This window comes from Dreissena polymorpha, chromosome 6 (genome assembly GCF_020536995.1).
Source record: "Dreissena polymorpha isolate Duluth1 chromosome 6, UMN_Dpol_1.0, whole genome shotgun sequence".
NCBI lineage: Eukaryota > Metazoa > Mollusca > Bivalvia > Myida > Dreissenidae > Dreissena > Dreissena polymorpha.
The window spans coordinates 7,029,604-7,051,916 of NC_068360.1; the positions used below are offsets into that span (position 1 = coordinate 7,029,604).

The window sequence follows — 22,313 nt, forward strand, 5'->3', positions numbered from 1 at the left end:
AAACTGGGGGTTATGTGGGTTTGAACATAGTCATACTGTATGAATGTAGGCGTTAGTACAGTCGTACTTGAGGAAGGTTAAAGTCATAATGTAGGTGGGCTAAAATGTAGTTACACTGAGAAATTGTGCACTTGAAAATGGTCACACTGGAGGAATGCTAGTTTGAACATAGTTCTTCCAGAGGTACAAGTATGTAGGCCTGAAGACATGTAGGCCAAACATCGTGTTGATGTACATTATTATGTAACATAACATTCCTTGATAACCCTTTCCCACTTAGGAGCAAAGTGAAAATGGCTATATGCAATATGCAACCAGCATAAAACCAGAACAGCATGCGAGTAACTCGCAGTTTGTTCAGGTTTTATGTTGTTTGCTGCTCATCAGTGTCTAAGGGTTGGAAATTGAGCCTTTAAAATTTGAATCTATTAGGAAAGGACTTTACTTTTTAAAGGGACTACAAAAGTGTCAAAATACGTATCCGAGTGGTAAATGGTTAAAACAGTTTCTGCTGGTTGCAGGAGGCTTTGCAGACTTTGGCAGTTTTGGAGGAAGTGTAAGCTCGCAGCCTGCAACATTTCATCAAAGCAGTAAGTGGAGCAGTGATGTGTTAGGGATGTTGTTATCCTCGGCCAAGGCGGAGGGATATAGAATTGGCGATCGTCCGTCATTCAGTCCGTCATTCTGTCCGTCAGTCCATCCGCCTGTCGCAAAACTTTTCAGGGCGGCCCATATCTCAGAAACTATATAAGATATCAACATGAAACTTCACTGTGTAAAGATATCAATGAGGAGAAGTGCAATGTACAAGAACCATAACTTTACACTTGCTTAAATAAGAGTTGTTGCCCTTTGATTGTTTTGTATGATGGAACTTTTCAGGGCTATATCCAGATGCCAAACAAGACTTCAATATGAGTCCTCATTGATGTGTTATGAGGAGAATGAGGAGAAGTGCCATGCACAAAAAACACCACCATCTACTTTCTTAAATAAGAGTTATTGTCCTTTGTGGTTTTTGTACGATTTCAGGGCTATTCATGTACTTCAGATACAAAACAAGATTTAAACATGAAACTTCATGGGTGTATATATATCAATTTGGAGGATTGCTTTACTTAAAAAACTAGCCATACACTAATGCATTTGCTTGTTATATTATTGTTTTTGTATGAATAATTGTTACATAGGAGATTGGAGGCTGTTCCTTGAACAAAATGATAAGACATTAATTTAACTTAATTCTGAATACCAGTATGGTGATGGTTCTTATTTGTAAGGAAGATATAATAATACTCTTAATGTATACTAGCTACTATAAGTTTGTGTAAACTTTTTGGAGTTTTCTTTCACCTTCTGTTTTTTTACAAAATAATAATGTTTTGAGACTTCTTTTTGAACTTACAAAATATTAATGATATATTAATGATTTTTATTTGTTTATAATATTCTTTCTTTATAATAGAGTATGAATAGTGCATGATGTGTGAACATTATGTCAGGTGATTTATTCTTTTGCATTGGGAATACCCTTGTCCTTATTGGACAAATCTTTATATATTGTTACATATTAAAAGATGTGTTTGATACTTTCAAAAAAAGTTATGTTTTTTTAATTAAATTCTTGAACACTTTAATTGTAATTATTTGCCAGACTTTACTATAGCTTTTTAAAATGGAATTGGTGATTATGAATGGGTTTTTCATGGATAATGGACGTGTGATAAGTCTTGTCACATGTATGTTGTAAACAATATGGTCAGGTTTATATACATTTTTGGGGGAAACAATAAACTCGGGTTAATATTTATCCATGTGAGAAAGGGTTAAAAAGTGTCAGGCATAGTTTCATTATGACGCATGAAACTAGAAATGGCACGGCAGAGGCCAACGCGTATCCCTTCGCCGCATGTTTGACCCAGGGGCGCCCCAGGGTTGGTAATGGGGCCATTCATAGTTGAGATTTACCGTATTGTCGTAAGAGAGGTCCAGTATCAATTTGAAGACAATTGGTGTAGAAATACAGAAATTATAGTAAAATAACCTAAACAAATGAGTAAAAATCTCTGACCCGGCCCCACCCCAACCCCCATAACTTTTGACTCAGGGGTCAGAACAAAATTCCAAATAGTTCACAGTCGCACATATGCTCATAGCTACCATGTGTGTAAGTTTCAAGGTTCTAGTGCTAATAGTGTAGGAGGAGCAGGTGGCCAGGACGGACGGACAGACGGACATAACCACAATATCCCCACTTTTTAGCTCTACTGGCCAAAGGCCTGAAGAGCTTATGTCATGGCGTGGTTACCGTCGTCCGTCCGTGCATGCGTTAGACTTTTTCTTGTTTACGTGATAAAGTCCACAGTTTTCATCCGATTCTTTTCAAACTTGCTCAGTGTCTTTATATTAATGAGGACTCGAACCATATTGAAAATGGGTAACATCAGACTAAAAAGTCCAGAATTATCTCCCCTTGAATTTGAGAAAATTGTGAAATAAGGCTTGTTTACGCAATAAAGTCCACAGTTTTCATCCAATCATTTCCCAACTTGCACAGTGTCTTTATCTGAAAGATGTGTCAAACCCTATTGAAAATGAGCAATATCGGAGTTATAAGTCCAGAATTATCTCCCCTTGAATTTGAGAAAAAAATGAAAATTCAGTTTTTTTATGTGATAAAGTCCATAATTTTTATCCAATTCTTGGCAAACTTGCACAGTGTCTTTGTATCAATGAGGACTCAAACCCTTTTTTAAAAAGAGCAATATCGAAGCAATAAGTCCAGAATGACATTGCCTTGAAAATGAGAAAATTTTGAAATCCCGCTTGTTTACGCATTTAATTCGACAGTTTTCATCCAATTATTTCCAAATTTGCACAGTATCTTTATATCAATGAGGACTTGAACCCTATTGAATATCAGCAGTATCAGAGAATAAGTACACAATCTCCCCTTGAATTTGAGAAAATTCTCCTTGTTTTCGTGATTAAGTACACAGTTTCCATCTTATTCTTTCCAAACTTGCACAGTGTTTATAGCAGTAGAGCGATTCAGGCCCTCATTGGCCTCTTGTTCTCCAAAAAGCGTGGGGATTATCATGACTAACACACCAACATCTGTGGCTAAAAAGTTTGAAATAGTACTGCACTCTAACCACTGGAAGTTTCTGAGCAAAAAATAATCCCATGTTTGCTCCTCTTCACCCAGGTGTATACATGTACATGTGTACCTGTGAGAGAAATAAGCCAATGTGCCAAGGCTGCATACTGCACTGAGGCCACACAAAAAATAGGTCCGTTTCCTGTCCCCTGGCCGTGTCTCCTGAATGGGCGCCAACCCTCAACTTTGTATTGGGGTCGCCAAATTAACAAAAAATGTTCATGTTGCATAACTTTCCGCTCTCATTTCGTATATATTGTGCTTTCCCGCTATTGCATTGGCTAATACTGTTATTTTTTGACAAAATGACCGAATAGTTTTTAAAAATAAAAGTATGAAATTTTATTAATACATTTGGCAATAAATAAGGAAAAAAGCAAACAAAGCAAATATCATACATAATATTTCTCCAAATAAGATGTAATATCAAGCAAATAAAGCATATATATACATGTATTTCTTATTATAAGCTTTAGTAGCTTTCCCTTCTGGTACCCAAAAAACAAAAAAACAACAAGAAAAACACACACAAAAACCTACCTACTGACCCTGTTTTTTCCCCCCAAGGAGACCAGAAACGGACCTATTTATTTTTTTGGCCTGAGTGTTATCTTGACAAGTTATATAAAAGTGATATGGGGGTGATAGTTTGCTAAAGATGTGTGGCTATCAACATCAGTTGATAAACAAATCCTTAAACTTTCCTTTATATTTTTTTCCAGCACCCTTGCAGCCACTAGGGTCAGCTCCCCAAAGCTCTCAGGCAGTGTTTAACGGGTTTCCTCCGCCGCCATCGTCTGCACCACACGCCCCAGGGGCAGGGGGAGACAAATACTCGAACCTTTCTGATCTATTCAGTGTGTCTGAGACTCCAGAGGAAAGCAGCATTAAGACAGGTAATATAGCATGGTATTGATAGATATGAGGTTGGCTGATTTTTATGCCCCCAAAGGTCTGTCTGTCCTTCTGTCACTCTTTTGGGGTAAGGTTTTGAAAAATGCTCATAACTTCTATGTAGCTTCAGATGTAACCATCATATTTGGTATGCATGTGTATATGGACAAGGCCTTTCCATAAACACAAAAATGTTGACCCCTTTTGACCTTGAACTTAGGGTCCCGCGTTTAGGTTTCAAAATCTGCGTTTAGGTTTCGAAAATAGCGTCTTTTGGGGCATATATCTTCCTTTGGAGACAGCTCTTGTTTTCTCTGTGTAATACACAGGAGAAAAAATACTGTAAAATCACTATTATTCACAGAATATTAATTTTGTTTGATTTTGTTGGTTGATCGATCCACTCAAACAGGTAACTGCCGTTCATTTATCATGCAGTGGTGGGCGGAACACTGGTTTACTGTTAGTTCTGTTTTATTCGTTTCACATTTATTTCCATGAATTAAACATAAACATATTGGAAAATGACTAAAGCAAAATGTTCTTCTTTTCCCCCAAACTCAGAAATCCAGAATTTCATCTTCGCAAGAACTAAAAAAAAACACAAACACAAAATTTGTCATGAGGACAAATGTAAATAATTTTACACTATTTGCTCTATTTATCCCATTCTATTGATCCATGTAGATATGAGGTCTGAAATTGGCAGATTTTTTGCAAAGTATTTCACACAGGTGCAATAATAATTGTAAATTTGTGTCATAGAATCATGCTGATTCGGAAAGATTGAATAAGATAGGTAATGGAAAAAATGCCCACTTCAAACAAGTAGGGATCCATTCATCTGCACCTTCAAAATATTTTAATTGGAAGTACAAAAGAGCTTTAGAGCTTGTTCATCCACATAGCTAATGGTTAGGTGCTTGTGATCAGAATTAAACCCTTTAATTACGTATTCTAAGGAAATATTGACCAATATATTTGAGTTAAAATATGAAACTGTTATAAAAGTAAGAAATTAAACCCTTATTTACATGTTAATATTGGCTAATATTAAAGCTTCTTACTATGGAATTGCTATTGAAACAACTAATTACACCCTGATTGGTTTAATGGGAAGACTATAAATCAATCCTCCTCCGTTATTGTGTGCCTGTCAGTCTGTCTTTCTATATTTACGTTGTCTATTTGAAAAACTAGATGTTTTTTCATAATAGTTCTGAAGATGCAATAATAAAACTTGGTATACATATGAAAGGAATTTAGAGGATGATGCACAGCTATTCCTACCTTGAACAGCCACATGGCAAGTCAAACACATGGGGACTCTTATTATCATTGTTAATATGCCATAACCACATTATAGTGTGTCAATAAGAATTTTTAGGAATATTTGGCTGAGTGATAATGGGTCCCGAAATTGTATTTGTGTGATGGTATATTTGGTCACTTGCACTTAGTAAAAGACTACCAGAGGTTAAACCAAATTTCTTTTCTGTTTATATCTATGAAGTTTATTTGTATTTTATTTTCCCCTTTTCTCCAGGTTGGAGTTCCACACTCAGCACCAGTGGTGGTGGGGGCATCAGTTGGAACAGCTCTTCTAGCAACTCAACTGGTGGCATCAACTGGGGTGGTGAAAGTAACAACACTTCTAGTAGCGGGGGCATTAACTGGAATAGCCAACCAGCAGCAAGCTCAACTAGTTCTGGTGGATGGGGAGGTATATGTGTCTCATGTTATGCACATTTTTCTGCAGGGTTGTAATGTCAGATCTATTTATCTGACTTCCTCCTTGCCACTACCAACATTCTTTTTCAATAGTTCTTAATAGGCTATATAATCGATTTGAGTCTTAATGGGAAAACTTGGCTTTATGCATGCTTGCAAAATTTTGTTTTTAGATTAGCCTGTGCACTTTGGCTAATCAGGGATGAATATCCCTTTCATGAAATTGTTTGTTTAAAGGAAGTTGCTTATAAAGGAAAATCAAGTCTAGGTAAAAGTGTTGTCCTTATTTAGCCTGTGTGGATTGCACAGGCTAATCTGGGAAGACACTTAATGCACTTGCATTAAGCCTAGTTTTTCAAGGGCGTGGCTTGTTTGGAATTGTTTTCTTGTTTTTCGCTGAGATGTAACTGAAATGACACCTTTATTTTATAGTTACGAAATTGTTCCACAATACCGTAAAACGCTGTGTATAACCCGCATTTATGTATAATGCGCATCTACTTTTTTAAGCTAAAAAATCGGAAAAAAGGTTTTTGAAGCAAAAAAATCGGGGGAAAAATTCCGTACCGCAGGCTAGCTGAAAATCGTTATATTTACATTGCAGATCTTACGTGTTCAATTGCTTCAATTATTAATTATTTTAAAGACAATAACGATACAACTAGTTTATGTGTGTTTTTTTTAAATCATATTATGCGTAAAAATAAATGTTTGGATTTAAAATCTACAAGTGCCCCCAAAAAAATTTTGTAACCCTAGTACAGTAGGGTATAATATTGTGGGAAAACCATAACATTTAAATAAAAATGGCTTCCTTGTTTTTCATTCTCTTCTTCAAATTTATTTGATTTCAATGTTCTGTACGTACCTGAAAAAGATAGAAAATAATTATTAACTTTATAATGTTTGTCCATCTTATTCAGATCATAAATATAACACTATTATTAACATAGTTACACTTAAAACACCGGGGAACAGAATGATGCGAATTACTGCAACTGGGTTACTGACCGGAAAAAATGTCTTGGCATGGCTGTAGTTGTGCATAACGCGCATCAAGTTTTTAAAATGAAATTTTGGGGTAAAAAAGTGCGCCTTATACACAACTTTTTACGGTAAATAAAAACAAAAACACATTTGCTCGAATGAACCTGTGTATGTTTTTGAGTTACTTCTGAGGGAATAATTGGAACTTTTGTGAAATTACTTAATATTGTATACTGTTTATTAAAAATGTGCAAGCCATCAAGTTACACCATTGATAGATATGTTCTTTACATGAAGATTCATAAATACTATTAAAGAGATTGTAAATATAAACAATATCTTCAATAATTATGTTGTTTACATGAAGATTCATAAATACTATTGTAGAGATAGTGAATATATAAAATGTCTTTAATAATTTAGTTTTGTATGTACATATTTGACAAATATATTTAAAAAAAGGTGAGATAATACTAGGCTGAGACTTTTGTATTTTTAATACCGTAGAATCATTTATATGTGTAAGCATTCAATTTCTTGGTTTAAGAAAAAAGACTTGTTCATGGACATGAAAATTAGTGTGTTTTTGAATTTGGAAAAATGTGGAAATTGCATCAGTTTTGTCATTTTCTGATGTCCCCGTGTTACATTGGTGGAATGGTAAGCCCACAAAATTGATGAACATTAATGTCCCACAAATAATGATGACTTTTAGCTCATTTATTTTTTGGAAAAAAATTACGAGCTATTATCACCTTGGCGTCGGTGCTGGCGTCCGGTTAAGTTTTGCGTTTATGTCCACTTTTCTCATAAAGTATCAATGCTATTGCATTCAAACTTGGTACACTTACTTACTATCATGAGGGGACTGGGCAGGCAAAGTTAGATAACTCTGGCATGCATTTTGACAGAATTATGTGCCCTTTTATACTTAGAAAATTGAAAATTTTGGTTAAGTTTTGTGTTTAGGTCCATTTTATTCCTTAAGTATCAAAGCTATTGCTTTCATACTTGTAACACTTACTAACTATCATGAGGGGACTGTGCAGGCAAAGTTATGTAATTCTGACTGGCATTTTGATGGAATTATGGGCCCTTTATACTTAAAAAATTGAAAATTTGGTTAAGTTTTGTGTTTTGGTCCACTTTACCCCTAAAGTATCATAGATATTGCTTTCATACTTGGAACACTCGCAAACTATCATAAGGGGACATTAAAAGACAAGTTGCATAACTCTGGTTGTCATATTTACGGAATTATGGCCCTTTTTTGACTTAGTAACTTTGAATATATGGTTAAATTTTGTGTTTAGATCCACTTTACTTCTAAAGTATCAAGGCTATTGCTTTCAAACTTCAAATACTTTCATGCTATCATGAGGGTACTGTACCTGGCAAGTTGAATTTTACCTTGACCTTTGAATAACCTTGACTCTCAAGGTCATATTATTGCTAAAATTGCCATAACTTCTTCATTATGATTAGATTTGATTGATACTTTGACAAAACAACTATTACCTTAAAGCCACAATAGACTCCACCCAAACCATCCCCCGCCCCCCGAATCCCCCTCAAAAGTTTTTTTTTCTTAAAAATCACCTAATTTATGACCACCACACCCTTAAACTATACACCCCCCAACCTCCCAACCCCCAATTTTTTTTTTAAACATGGTTAAAAAACATCAATTTTTTTTTGAAACATGGTTAAAAAACACATTTTTTTGTATTATTTTATTTTTTAAATACCGTCCAACCATTCCACCCAAGACTCCCCCCCCCCCCCCAAATGTTTTTTTTTTGCATTTTTTTGCATTTTTGGAAGATAATGTAATAAATGACCACACCCTCACACTATATACTCCACTCCACCTCTCCCTCCTTTTTGATTGAAATTGAGATAGGTCCCATCACCTTTAAAAAGACAAAATAGATGAGCGGTCTGCACCCGCAAGGCGGTGCTCTTGTAAATTGTACATTCATTGTCGGCGTACATTAATTAACAGCCATTATATTATTGTTGTAATATTGTTGAAAGGGCTAAAAATCTCAAACAAATTATTCTCTGTAGGTGGCTCCACATCCACTTCAAGTTCATCATGGGGTGGTGCACCTGTCAGCACTCAATCAAACGGTGAGTCGGTCCTATTTAATCCCAACCATTTACAGCTTAGATGCACATTTGCCATGTTTGTAGTCTCTTTGAAAATTATTAAACATATTATATTAAAGATCTTTCTTAATTAGATTCAAGTTTCAAGTTTAATAGTCAATAGTCTTTAGTCTTTATTTGCAACGCTAAATTACTGACACGTTGCAAACTGCAAAAACCCTGAACAGACTACAAGTGACTCTCAAGCTGTTTTCGTTTTATGCTGGTTGCTTATAGCAATTATCACTTTGTATGAGCAGGATAGGGTTAACCCTTTGCATGCTGGGAAATTTGTCGTCTGCAAAAATGTCGTCTGCTGAATTTCTAAAATTAGCATTTTCTTCAATTTTTTTTCAAAGAATACTATCAGAATAGCAAACAGTTTGGATCCTGATGAGACGCCATGTTGCACAGTGGCGTCTCATCTGGATCCAAACTGTTTGCAAAGGCCTTTAAAATTTGGTTCCCGCACTGAAAGTGTTAAACCATATGTGTCATTATTGTCATTTTGTGGGTGAATGTAAATTTTAATTTCTTTGTGATATAATTTTATAATAAAAATTAGAGGACTAATATGCAAGTCAGTTGCACATTTTAAAGCATATTATTCTGTTGTATATGTTTAAACATTATTAAGGTTTTACCATGCTTCATTTTAATGTAATGGGTGTTGACTTAATGTCAAAAAGTAACGTTGTACAAAGCTGAGCATTGTGGTTTAGTGATCGTTCACAGGCACATAGGAGCACCAAAACAAGCGTCTCAGTTACTATTGCAAAACAGAAGCAATAGCACCGCAAACTACATTTATAGCAACACAGAAGTAATGGTAGCACAGGAACTATAAACACACAGAAACAATAGCAACATAAAAATTATAGCAACACAGAAACTATAGAAGCACACTAACTAAAGCAATTCAGAGACTAAAGGAAAAAAGAAACTATAGCAGCACAGGAAAAATATCAAAACAGCAATATAGCAGCACAGAAACTTTTGCAACACAGAAACTATAGAAGCACAACCATTATAGCAACACAGAAACAATAGCAACACAAAAACAATAGCAACACAAAAACAAGAGCAGCACAAAAACTATAGCAACTACAGCTGCATCCAAACTAAAGAAACACAGAAACAAAAGCAGCACAACAACTACAGCAACTATAGCTGCATGGAAATGTTAGCAACACAGAAACAACAGAAACTCATAAACTTAAGCAATATAGAAATTATAGTTACACAGAAACTATAGCAACACAGAAACAATAGCAGCACATAAACTATAGATGGGTAGAAAATGATAATAAAAGGGCTAGGAATGATAAGTTAAGTCTAAAAATGATAAGGAAATGGCTAGGAATTAGATGGAAATGGCTAGGAATGATAAGGAAAGAATTTGGAATGATCAGGAAAGGGCTAGGAATGATAAGGAAATGGCTAGGAATGATAAGGAAAGGGTGAGGAGGAGTGATTAGAAAAGGGCTAGGAATGATGAGGAAAGCGAGAGGAATGATAAGGAATGGATAGGAATGATAAGGAAAGGGCTAGGAATGATAAGGAAAGGGCTAGTAATAATGAGGAAAGAATTTGAATGGTGAGGAAAGAATTTGGAATGATAAGGAAAGAATTTGGAATGATAAGGAAAGAAGTTGGAATGATATGGACAGAGCCAGGTGAGAAAGAAAGTAGGTGCAGCTCAAAGGAATATCAGAAAATGTCAGCCATGGTCTTGAAAATGGTTGACTTTTAAAACAATACAATTCAAATATATATTCATTCATTCTACATGTACATAATGTCTTAGGTAAGGTAATTAAATGATAAATCAACTATACTTTACTGTTGTACCACTATTAGAATTAAAAAAGATTCTTGTTTGTCAGTGAATGTTGTTAAAGAAAGGCAATGTGGTAAAAAAGCTATTTCCTCCATTCCTTCATCAGGAGTCATATTGGGATGAATGTTCCTTTTAAATATATGAGTTGCGTGTTGTCCTAGATTAGCCTGTGCAGTTTGCACAGGCTAATCAGAGGCAAATTTTTCTGCCTAAACTGGATTTTTGCTAAGAAGAGACTTCTTTTAAACGAAAAATATAAAAGCAGAATGTGTGAACTGCACAGACTAATCTGGGCAACACTTTACGCAAATGCATCAAGCCCTCTTTTTTCAGAGTGTGTCCCATATGAAATATAGTTTGTTATGAGAGTTGTAGATATTGTTGATATTGTATTGTTGACAGCGTAGTGAGGTGTTTTCAGGCGTTGATCCTTGTATGATTTTACAGGACTTGGTGCACCAGGAAACCCGTTTTTATCGGCCAATGGTATGCTTGAAATGCTGGAATCTCTAACAGCATGTTTTAGGCTGAGTCATCTTACACTATCTAGCTCTTTAGCCTGACTGAACATGGGTAGAGGAATATCTGAAATGATAACAAGGAAATGAGCCTTGCTGTAGAAAAAAAGGGTTTAATGCATGTGCATAAAGTGTTGTCCCAGATTTGCCTGTTCAGTCCATACAGGCTTATCAGAGACTTCACTGGCCGCCTGCTTCACTGGATTTTTGCTGAGAAGAGACTTCCCTTTTAGTAAAACTACCATAAACACTTCAAGTGTCATCTGCTCTGGCTTATCTGGGGCAACACTTTACACACATGCATTAAACCCTGTTTTCCTAGAGTGAGGCTCAAATGTGTTTGAAAATAGTTCTGTTTCTAGACTTGTGTCTTTGTAGAACTTGGCCCTGTGTTTTCATCATTTTTTATATGGGCATGAATACCTTGAATATACATAAACATCATTTTGATATCTGATCACACTCAAAAAGAAAACAACTTAAAAAAGCAAGGTCAACTAAATATCAAATGTTCAGACAGGATACGTGCTAGTTTGTGCTGAGAAATATTGGACAAACATGTGCAAACTTAGATGCCTAACATGTTGGATACGGGTCCAATAAGGGTTGGGGGGGGGGGGGAACTATCTAGCGATATAGATACAGAAATTGGGGACGGTTTAGGTGTATTTTGAAGCTTTGCAGTCTTTAAGGCTGCATTATATAGGGACACAAAGTGTTTTCCAGAAATCCTACCCCGAATTAACTTACTAGACTCACGAAAGTAGGGGATAACTTTTCAATTAAAGCTGCAATTTGCAGCTAGTTTGTTCTTACTGAAATTTATGTTGGTGTGGTCTTCTGCTTTTTTTTTTTTGGGGGGGGGGGGGAGGGGGAGCCACATTACTTTGAGGAAACCCCACCAGTCTGGTATATTGACCTCCAACCTAACTCACATGTACACAGAGGGCGGGGATGGATCCTGGGTTGGGTGCACCTGATGTGCTAACTGGAAAGCCAATAGTGGGATCTTTAATGCTGAATTATTTAAGACTGATATGGATTGCAATACAAGGTGATTATCCCATATCTGGGATGTATGGGTACAAACAGGGTTGTCGTGTGTGTCAGTAAGGGGCGAGCAGGTGGTGCATTCAGTTGTCATCTTCAGTATTTCTCAGCAACACACCATTATAGAACCATGTAGGGGAGTAGGAAAACGCATAGCAAAATTAATGTTTGATATGTGTTAAATAGAGTTTTGTCTTGTTTTGTAAATCTTTTCTACGGATTGCAGCTTGATTGCTGTTTTGTTTCTGTAAAATCATTTATATTCATGAAATGTATTTTTTTTTTCCAGAAAATGACTTTTTGATGGACACATTAATTTTTTGATTTCTGATTTTGGAAAGAAAGAGGAATTTTCCTTTGTCATTTTCCGAGTTGTTGGAGTTGAATATATGGACCAGTCCAGGGCTTTTTTTCCTGTTTTTGTGAAGTGGTCTTGGCCCCCCCACCTTTTGTGAAAAAATGAGTCACAAAATGTAGAAAATTGTGAAAAAATGAGTTGCAAACTTTCTAAAATTGTGAAAATTTGAGTTGGGAACTTTATATTATTGTGAAAATTTGAGTCGTGAAGTTTCTATAATTGTTAAAATTTGAGTCGCTAACTTCTTGAAATTGTGAACATTTGAGTAGCCAATTACCCAAATTTGTGAAAATGGTCATTCTCACAGAAGGAAAAAAAGCCCTGCAGTCAACCCACAAAATCATAAAAAAATTAATTTCCCACAAATAAAAATGATTTTACAGTACTATTATATTTTTGCATGGTTCTGTAATGCATTCATAAAACTTATATACTTAACTTTATATTATTATTTTTAGTGGATGCCATGTTTCAGTTTTCTATCAGTTGAAGCTTTTCAGAGTTTAGATGGCATCTTGTGTTTGAAATGCGTTTCAAGTTTCATTTGAATTTAACTTTGCAAGCTGCAAGATACTGCATGACAAAATGTAACTGTTGATGGTTTATTTGAATAAACAAACTCACTTCAATTATATTCTGTATATGGGTGTTTTGGTAATTGTTTTCAAAGCATCATTTCAATATGTATCATAAATTTTTTTCTGCAATATTCTTGTTGTAACAGGAGTAACCAACTATTTACCCATAGGAAATATGTAACCATCTTAATTGTTACCAGTTTTATTGTGAGGCTCTAACACTAGTATTAAAGGTTTTACTCTGTACTTGGATAATTTACAAATAAGCAGTAATTATTCAAGTTTTTGGATACTTACAAATAATTTAAAAATCTAGTGTCCGAAAATGTAGATACGCAATTAATATTTTTAAAATACAGATGAGGGAAAATTAAGAGACATTAATACAGCTGTTTGAAAATTTGCATTGATGATTGGATTTGGGTATGCAATATGTATAGTGTCAATTGATTCACAGGCAGGTAAAATACCAGCCATATACTTTCAATTACTTTAATAATTGTTTCATTTTCAGCTGTTTGGTGAAACCATTGTGTATAACCGTAATATGTAATTCTTCACCCAATAACCCATATGTAATGGTCCATTGCTTCATGGCATTTGTTTGTTTTATGACCAAACTTTGTTTGTAAAAATGCTGGATCAAGGTGTCAACAGATAAGTGCAACAGGGCAAATTTCTTGTAAAAAGAAACATGGAAAATTAAACTTTTGGAAAATTGAGAGTCATTAATTGCGGAAAAAAAAATGTAGAGTCAAGAAAAATATTTATTTTGGTTAAAATCGGGGCTGTCTAAAAATAAAGTGTCTGAAATCTTATTATTTCTGTAACTATAATGTTTGATGAATTTCCCTCTATCATAGCATATCTAGTTGCATGATCAGTCAGTTTTTAGCGAGGCTGTTTAAGGAGAAAACCCGAGGTATTGTCATAGCCTGCTCGTCGTCCGCCGTCTGCCGTCCGGCGTCGTGCTTAAACCTTTATATTGGCTCTAAAATCAAATTACTTACCTACAACTTTGAAACTTCATATGTAGATGCATCTTCTACGTGCCACACCTATTTTGGTTCAATAGGTCAAAGGTCAAGGTCACTGTGACCTCTAAAAAAAAAAAAAAACATTTCTGACAAGCTTTGACGCAGCCGAGCGTGGCACCCGTTATGCGGTGCTCTTGTTTACTTTTCAGTCCATTTGTTAGTCTGCTTTCTGTCTAAAATATAAACAAACATAATGAAAACTAAAAATGGCGCGGCCGACCCGTATCCCCACGCCGCAGCTTTTGACCAAGGGATCAGATCAAAATTCCAAGTAGTGCACTGTCGCACATATTCTCATAGCTACCATGTGTTTAAGTTTCATGGTTCTAGTGCTGATAGCGTAGGAGGAGATAGTGGCCAGGACAGACGGACAGATGGCAGAGATAACCACATAATGCCCCGCTCCAATTCAGAGTGTTGGGATGACTATTATATTATATCTTATCCAAGGTCCATAATGTGTGTAATCAATAAGAAATGTACAGCTGTGACCAATTGATTGGCATGTTCATCCATTTCACAACTTTAAATTTAACTGTTTAGTCTGATGTTCCCCAAATTTATTAGTGAAGGATTGGGCCAGGATGAGAGATATATTGGAATGTTTTGATTGATGATGAAACTATAAAAAAAACTTGATTTCATTAAATTTCATTACTTGATTGCTTTTTTAGCTCGGCTGTTTTCAGAGAAAACCCAAGTTATTGTCATAGCCAGCTCGTTGTGTCGTGTCGTCCGCCGTTCCCGTCGTGCTAAAACCTTAACATTGGCTCTAAAATCAAAGTGCTTCCACCTACAACTTTGAAACTTCATATGTAGATGCACCTTGATGAGTTCTACACGCCACACCCATTTTGGGGTCACTAGGTCAAAGGTCAAGGTCACTGTGACCTCTAAAAAAAAAAAAAATTCTGACAAGCTTTCATTTATTCAAAACTGCACCCGTAGCCGAGCGTGGCACCCGTTTGGCGGTGCTCTTGTTATGTTCTAGTATTAAGTTTGTTTGCCCTGATTTTCAGAGGGGGATTTTTTTGTATCCATGCGATTTTGTTTTTGCCTGTTTCTAAAAATGATACTAGAGAGATGAAACTGTATAAATATCAGCATTAGGCAACATGTGACTTGTGCAAATCCATTCTGTTGATGCGCATATTTTTGACATAACCATAATTAGGTCCCTTTTTTGTGTGAAGGACTTTAATGTAGATGATTGTTCAGAAAGGATCTCCAGCTGTGGCAAGTTTTGGCAGGATTATGGCTGTTTTTGTGTTGTGTTTTACTACATGGTATTTATATAGTACGAAAATGTTGTTTTACACCTTTTACTTCATGGCCAATGTCAGTCAAACTCTCACAGATGAATTACCTTAATGTTAAGATGATTGTTGAGAAAGGGATTTGGTTCCGACCAGTGTTGAGTGAATTATAGCCTTTGTTGTCCCCTACCGGTGAAACTTGAAACAAGGATAGATTGCAATATGGAGATTATGCAAGTCATTTCATTTTGTCAAGAATTCTGGTTGCTATGGCAACAAACAGACAAGAAATATTGCTGAAAATGGTGGAGTTTCACCGGTAGGGGACCACATTGCTTGACAATAATCTTGTTTTTTTATCCAATATACATTATAAAGTAGATTTGTCTGTTTAAAAACATGCATTAGGAACAATAGTGTCTGTGACACTTGTCAATTTTTTGTTTGAGATGTTTAAATTAATGGAGTTTTGAGACCTTAGTGGAATGTAGGTGCAACCTTGACCTACAGACACATTTCTAGTTTTAAGAAGCTTCTTTAAGGTCCACATTATCTACAAATCTCTTCTATGGTTTAATGCATGGGTGAATGTTTGACATTGGTATATAATTCTGGTTAAGCATGTTAGTTTACCTTTGTCATTCTTTGTGCTACAAAGTTAAAAAGAAAATAATATGTTTTATCTTTGTAAAACTATAATTTTCAATAGGCTTGTTATTCACTAATACTATATGAATGAGGTGCACTTTCTTGTTACTATGTTGTTTTTTTAAAAATAGTCACTTTTAGAAGAAACTGTTAATTTTGATAGTAACTGTAGCTTTTCTCATGGTTACAAATGTATAAATGTTTATAAGTGAATTTTTTTTGAAATTATTGATAAAGAACAACTGCTGCCGAAAATATTAATTTATTTCGGATGGATAACTTGATGAGTTTTTATAGGTAGAGATTTGTTCATTAAACCAGTTTGAGTGATTTGATTGTAATAACTATGTGTTTTAGTGGCCAATCCATTCGGAGGTGGCATGACGGCCACATCTACCAGTCACGGGCAGACACAGCAAGCAAACCCATTCGGGGGTCAGGGACTTGGGACAGGCTTTGGTGGGTTTGGAGCTCCCCAAACGCAGCAGGCAGGCGGATTTGGCCATGGGCAGTTTGGGGCTGCCCCAGGGTCAACAGGTGCAGGGTTTGGACAGTTTGGTGGCGTGCAGCCTGCCAACGCTATGCCTGCAGCAGGCTTTGGACAGTTCCCCACACAAAATGGTGGGTTCGGAATGAATACCTCGACTAGTGGTTACCCTGGAGGTCAAGGTCAGATGTCAACTGCAGGGCAAGCGAGCTTCAGTTCACAAGGCTTTGGTCAGGCAGCCCAGGGCTTTAGTGGAGCTCAGCAAGGACAACATGGGTTTGGGTCGCAAGGGTTTGGAGCACCACAAGTGAGCCAGCAGGGGTTTGGCATGCCGCAGCAAGGGTATGGGGGTCAGATGCAGCAAGGATTTGGTGGAGCAGGGTGGGGTGGGGTCGCGTCTGCACCGCAAGCCAACCCCTTCATGGTATGTTGATTTTGTGCTCAGATGTTTCTATCCATCAATTTACTGCTTTAGCTCACCTTTGCTCAACATGCAACCTGAATTTCTTCTAACCTGAAAAAGTTAGAATATGTGTTTAAATGATATCTAGGGGTGAGTTTTTATGCCCCTGGTAGGATGCATATTGCTGTCAAACTGTCCATCCGTATGTCTCTTTGTCTCTCCATATTTTTGTTCCGGATGTTTTCTTCTTCAACGCTTTGAGATATTTACCTTTTTTGTATGTGAGGAAATGCAGGGTCAAAAACAAGGTAAATAATGCACTGAAGACTTGAGCAGTCTATTTTGGCGCCCAGTGTTCTTGAAACTTCTTCTGCATTTGATGTATGTTTCCTCTTTATCCTTAATTACAAATACTTGCCATTTGGGCAATAATAAAACATTTAGGTTAATTATTGTTGAAATTGAAATTGCTGTATTGAAATTGTTTTGGTTCATGTCTTAAGCTCAAAATGCTCATAGTGTTCTATTGTATTAGATTGCTCTCTGGCGTCTGTTGTTGTCTGTTTATCAGTTGTTAACAGTTTGCTTCAATCAACAACGTCTCCTAAATTGCTTGGCAGATTTTTTATGAAACTTCATAGGAATGATCCTTTAATGACCCTCTTTGGAAACTGTTCAAATCTTTATTATCAGCTGCAAATGTGGGTCACCAGAGCAAAACAAAAATATTTTAAAAGAAACTTTCAAAATATCCTGGAACCACATGGATCAGTGGTTTAATATTTGGTTGGCTACATTGTATAGGGATTCTCTTCTACGTTAATTCAAATCATGCCCCTTTGTCAAAACTTGCAATACATCAAGGTCCACATGATTTATCGAACCTTATTCACTTGAAATTAGTGAATATAATCATCTCTGAAACTTCTAGGGTTAAGGGTTTAATATTTGGAGTGTTACATTGAATGTCTGATTTCATAAATCCTGAAGAGCCATTCTGTGCTTGGATTACATATTGGATTACATATAGGGTGGGTGGGGGTAATGTTGAATACATATAGGGTGGGTGGGGGTAATGTGGAATAAATGAAGGGTGGGTGGGGTAATGTGGAATACATATAGGATGGGTGGGGGGTAATGTGGAATACATATAGGTGTGGGTGGGGTAATGTGGAATAAATATAGGGTGGGTGGGGTAATGTGGAATACATATAGGATTGGTGGGGTAATGTGGGAATAAATGAAGGGTGGATGGGGTAATGTGAATACATATAGGTTGTGTGGGGAAATATTGAATGCATAAAGGGTGTGTGGGTTAATGTGGACTACATAAATGGTGGGTGGGTAATGTAGAATAAATATAGGGTCAGTGGGGTAATGGAGAATACATATAGGGTGGGTGGGGAAATATGGAATATAAAGGGTGTTGTCGGGTAATGTGGACTATTATAGGGTGGGTGGAGTAATTTTGAAAATATATTGGTTGTATTGGGTTATGTGAAATACATACAGGGTGGGTGAGTAATTTGGAATACATATAGGGTGTGGTGTGGTAATGTGGAATATATATAGGATGGGTGGGGTAATGTTGGAATATATATAGGGTGGGTGGGGTAATGTGGAATACATATTGGATGGCTGGAGTTATGATGAATACTTATACAGTTGGTGGGGTAATGTTACAGAAAATGTAGTCTCCTTGTTTCCTTTAATTTGGTAAACTGATAAAATGTTAAGATATAATAGAAATGCACATATTTTAATGATCAGGTGATCACGATTTGATTCTCCTGGTTAGTTGATATCTTTAGGAGCCTAATTAAAAATAGATATTGTCCAATGTTTTTTATTTCCCATTTTTATTATTCCTTTATTTGTTTCAGTCTACAGCCCAGCAATACTCTGCACCAAAGACAGGCGCCACCAATCCATTCTTATGATATTAGAAACTCTTGAGACAGTTTTGAAATTTCTTTTCTGAATCATTCATTCAGACTGAACTCATAGCCAAATCTTAATCCTGTTGAAAATACTAAAACTTTATATGATGCAGATTTTGATGGATCAAGTGATGTCCAGTAAGCGTTATTGGTAAGAATGTTAATAGTCAAAACTGGTGTACCAAATAAAAGTTATGCTTTCAGAATGTTTTACAATACAAAAACAGTGGTGTACAAGAGTTTGTTCAAGTGAGGGCTGCTAAAAAACATTGGCATAACACGGAGCCACGTATGGCATAGCCATGATCCTGTATTATCCCAGTGGATCAAGAACCCAAAGGACAGAACTTGAAAGTATTACTAACTGTTACGTTCTTTGCCTGAACACCATATTTGAGAATCGTTTATGTTAGGCAAATTTCTAGTTGCAGGCCAAAGTCATTGTACATTAAGGATTACAAAGTAAATGGACTTTCAACAAACAAGTGATTACAAAGTAAATGGACTGTCAACAAACAAGTGCCGCAAGATTTGCTATTTATGAGCAATGGGTAAATTTATCAGTTAATTTAATTAATAAAAAGATGTAATGAGCAATTATTTATTATTTTTATTAATATTTAGCATAAATTTTGCTTGTTTTACTGTCATTTATGACGTTGTTTGATGCATAGCTAGTTCTAATAAATTCCATTTGTTGCTTATTTTTAAAGCATAGTAGGGCCATGAGTTGTTCTAATGGAATGCATATGTTTTGTTTTGTATGCCCTCATATTTGGATAAGATTTGCGTGTAAATAAGTAACAATGTATATATATATACATGTACATGTATTTACTAGTATGGTATACTCGCTACATCCATGTAGGCTGATGTATTTATTCAATATGATATTATTGGTTTCATATCGATATGTATAGCTTACCAACAAATATTATAAAAATGAAAAGCAATTTTTACAAAAAAAAATCTTTTGAGACACACAATATTTTTATGCCCCGACGGAGGGCATATAGTGATCGGACCGTCTGTCCATCCATCTGTCTGTCTTTCCGTCACACTTTGCATTAAGGTTTCGCATTTAGGTTTCGAAAAATGCTCATAACTTCTATGTCGCTTCAGATAGCAACTTGATTTTTGGCATGCATGTGTATCTCATGGAGCTGCACATTTTGAGTGATGAAAGGTCAAGGTCATCCTTCAAGGTCAAAGGTCAAATATATGGCTTCAAAGCAGCGCAGAAGGGGGCATTGTGTTTCTGATGAACACATCTCTTGTTGTTTGTGTTTTCTGAACAATTCTGGAAAAACTGTAAAAGTATATTTATACCCCAGCAAACCAAGTTTGTTGAGGTGTTTGAATCACCCTGTGGATCAGGATGTTGGTCCTTGGTTGGGTTGGTCTATCCAGCTGCACAAATGTTGTTTGTGTCCCTAACTAGTTAAAAGAAAATCTGCCTGTCAACATAATAGCTTATAGATGTCTTTTTTATGCCCCGGTCCGTCTGAAAACTTTAACATTGGCCATAACTTTTGCAATATTGAAGATAGCAGCTTGATATTTGGCATGCATGTGTATCTCATGAAGCTGCAAATTTTGAGTGGTGAAAGGTCAAAATCAAGGTCATCCTTCAAGGTCAAAAGTAAAAAAATACAATCCAAGGGAAGTAAAATAGCTTTTAAAAGGAGATAATTTCTAAACCTGCAAAATCATACATTGAAATTTTATTTCAAAGCGGCGCAATAGGGGCATTGTGTTTCTGACAAACACATCTCTTGTTATATTATGTGGAAGTGCAAGATGTAATTTTTGTGAATTGTGAAATATTCTTTGCAGAGATATCTGCCCTCGCACTTATGCAAATTTTGGATGCTTAGACAATTTTACATGTGAACTAAGTTTTGTAATCTAATCTTTCAGTTTTCTGCGTATCAACAAGAATTTTTGAAGGCACATTTTTTTTAGGTATAAGACAATATTAACTCATATTTTGCAATATTCTATGCCCAGTTAATTGCTGGAACTTAAGCAAATTTTGGAAACTTACCTACTTAGTACATTTATACTTTTTGTCAGGACTTCCTTTTCTGCATATCAACATAATATGTTTTAGGTATGATCTTTATTCTATGAAGAAGAGCAAGGCATTAATTTATTATTTCACACTTTTTGTTCCAGAGTTATGTGCCCTTGAACAAAGGGACAATTCTGAATACTTACATCATCATACATTCATACTCACAGTTTCTGTGAATGCAATGGAAACTTTTAAGGAGAGCTATTTATACTAAGTTAATGTGCAAGACATTATTATGCCTCCCTTGAAAGAAGAGGGGGTATATTGTTTTGCTGGATGTTGGTTGGTCTGTCGGTCGGGCGGTCGTCTCTGTCTGTTGGTAGACCAGTTCGTTTTCCAATCAATAACTTGTCAACGAATTGATCGAGTGGCTTGATACTTTACATGTGCATTGGCCTTGGACAGTAGATGACCCCTATTGAAATTGGGGTCACTAGGTCAAAGGTCACTGTCACAATATGTGAGAAAATCGTTTCTGATCAATAACTCGTCAACCGATTCACCGATCGGCTTGATACTGCCCATGTTCATTGGCCTTGACACTTGATGACCCCTATTGAAATAGGGGTTACTAGGTCAAGGTCAAGGTCACTGTGACAATAAGTGTGAACAATTTTTCCCATCAATAACTTGTCAACCAATCGACTGATTGGTATGATACTTCACATATACATTGGCCTTGACAGTATATGACCCCTATTGAAATTGGGGTCACTAGTTCTAGGCCCTGTATGGGGGGCATATGTCTTCGACTGCGGAACTCTTGTTTTTGTGTATGTTACACTTATTTGTTGCAGACTTATGGGCCCCTGAACTAAGGATATTGATTCAATAATCAAAGTAAAAAATTTCTTTTGTGTGTGAAACATTTGAAACAAGAATGCCAAAATTGGCTCCACTAGTGTGAAAGATAAGATGTATTTCGTCTCATCTGAATTGCCTATCATTATATCACTGTTTTAGTGGAAGCATATTTTTTTGTAACTTATTTACACATTCTTCTGAACATGTCATGGAATTGAAAAAAATGAGTATCTAAGTGTTCCATTTAAGTGCTTTGTTTAGTTGGTTTATTGAAATAAATTTGCTAGTTTCCAGCCCGGGGCTTAAATGGAGGGTGATGGTCGGGGGACCAAAATACCCCTCTCCGCTCGTATTGACGAGTAAAATCTCGAAAGGACGAGTGAATTTCCCTAAA

The 22,313-nt window shown here is 36.1% G+C and overlaps 1 protein-coding gene across 3 annotated transcripts in view; it reads left to right on the plus strand.

Annotated features, from left to right (window-relative positions):
• The window catches only part of LOC127835007 (arf-GAP domain and FG repeat-containing protein 1-like), a 43,314-nt gene extending 24,016 nt beyond the window's left edge, over positions 1-19,298 (plus strand). For 2 of the 3 annotated variants that reach the window (XM_052361171.1, XM_052361174.1), the window contains 7 exons: positions 522-590; positions 3,883-4,056; positions 5,601-5,777; positions 8,843-8,905; positions 11,211-11,249; positions 16,566-17,119; positions 18,982-19,298. In XM_052361171.1, the coding sequence (XP_052217131.1) occupies positions 522-590; positions 3,883-4,056; positions 5,601-5,777; positions 8,843-8,905; positions 11,211-11,249; positions 16,566-17,119; positions 18,982-19,038 (1,133 nt within the window). In that variant the 3' untranslated portion in view covers positions 19,039-19,298. The remainder of the gene's footprint in view (positions 1-521; positions 591-3,882; positions 4,057-5,600; positions 5,778-8,842; positions 8,906-11,210; positions 11,250-16,565; positions 17,120-18,981) is intronic. The other variant, XM_052361173.1, reaches the window with a different exon arrangement.
• Positions 19,299-22,313: the final 3,015 nt, after the last annotated feature.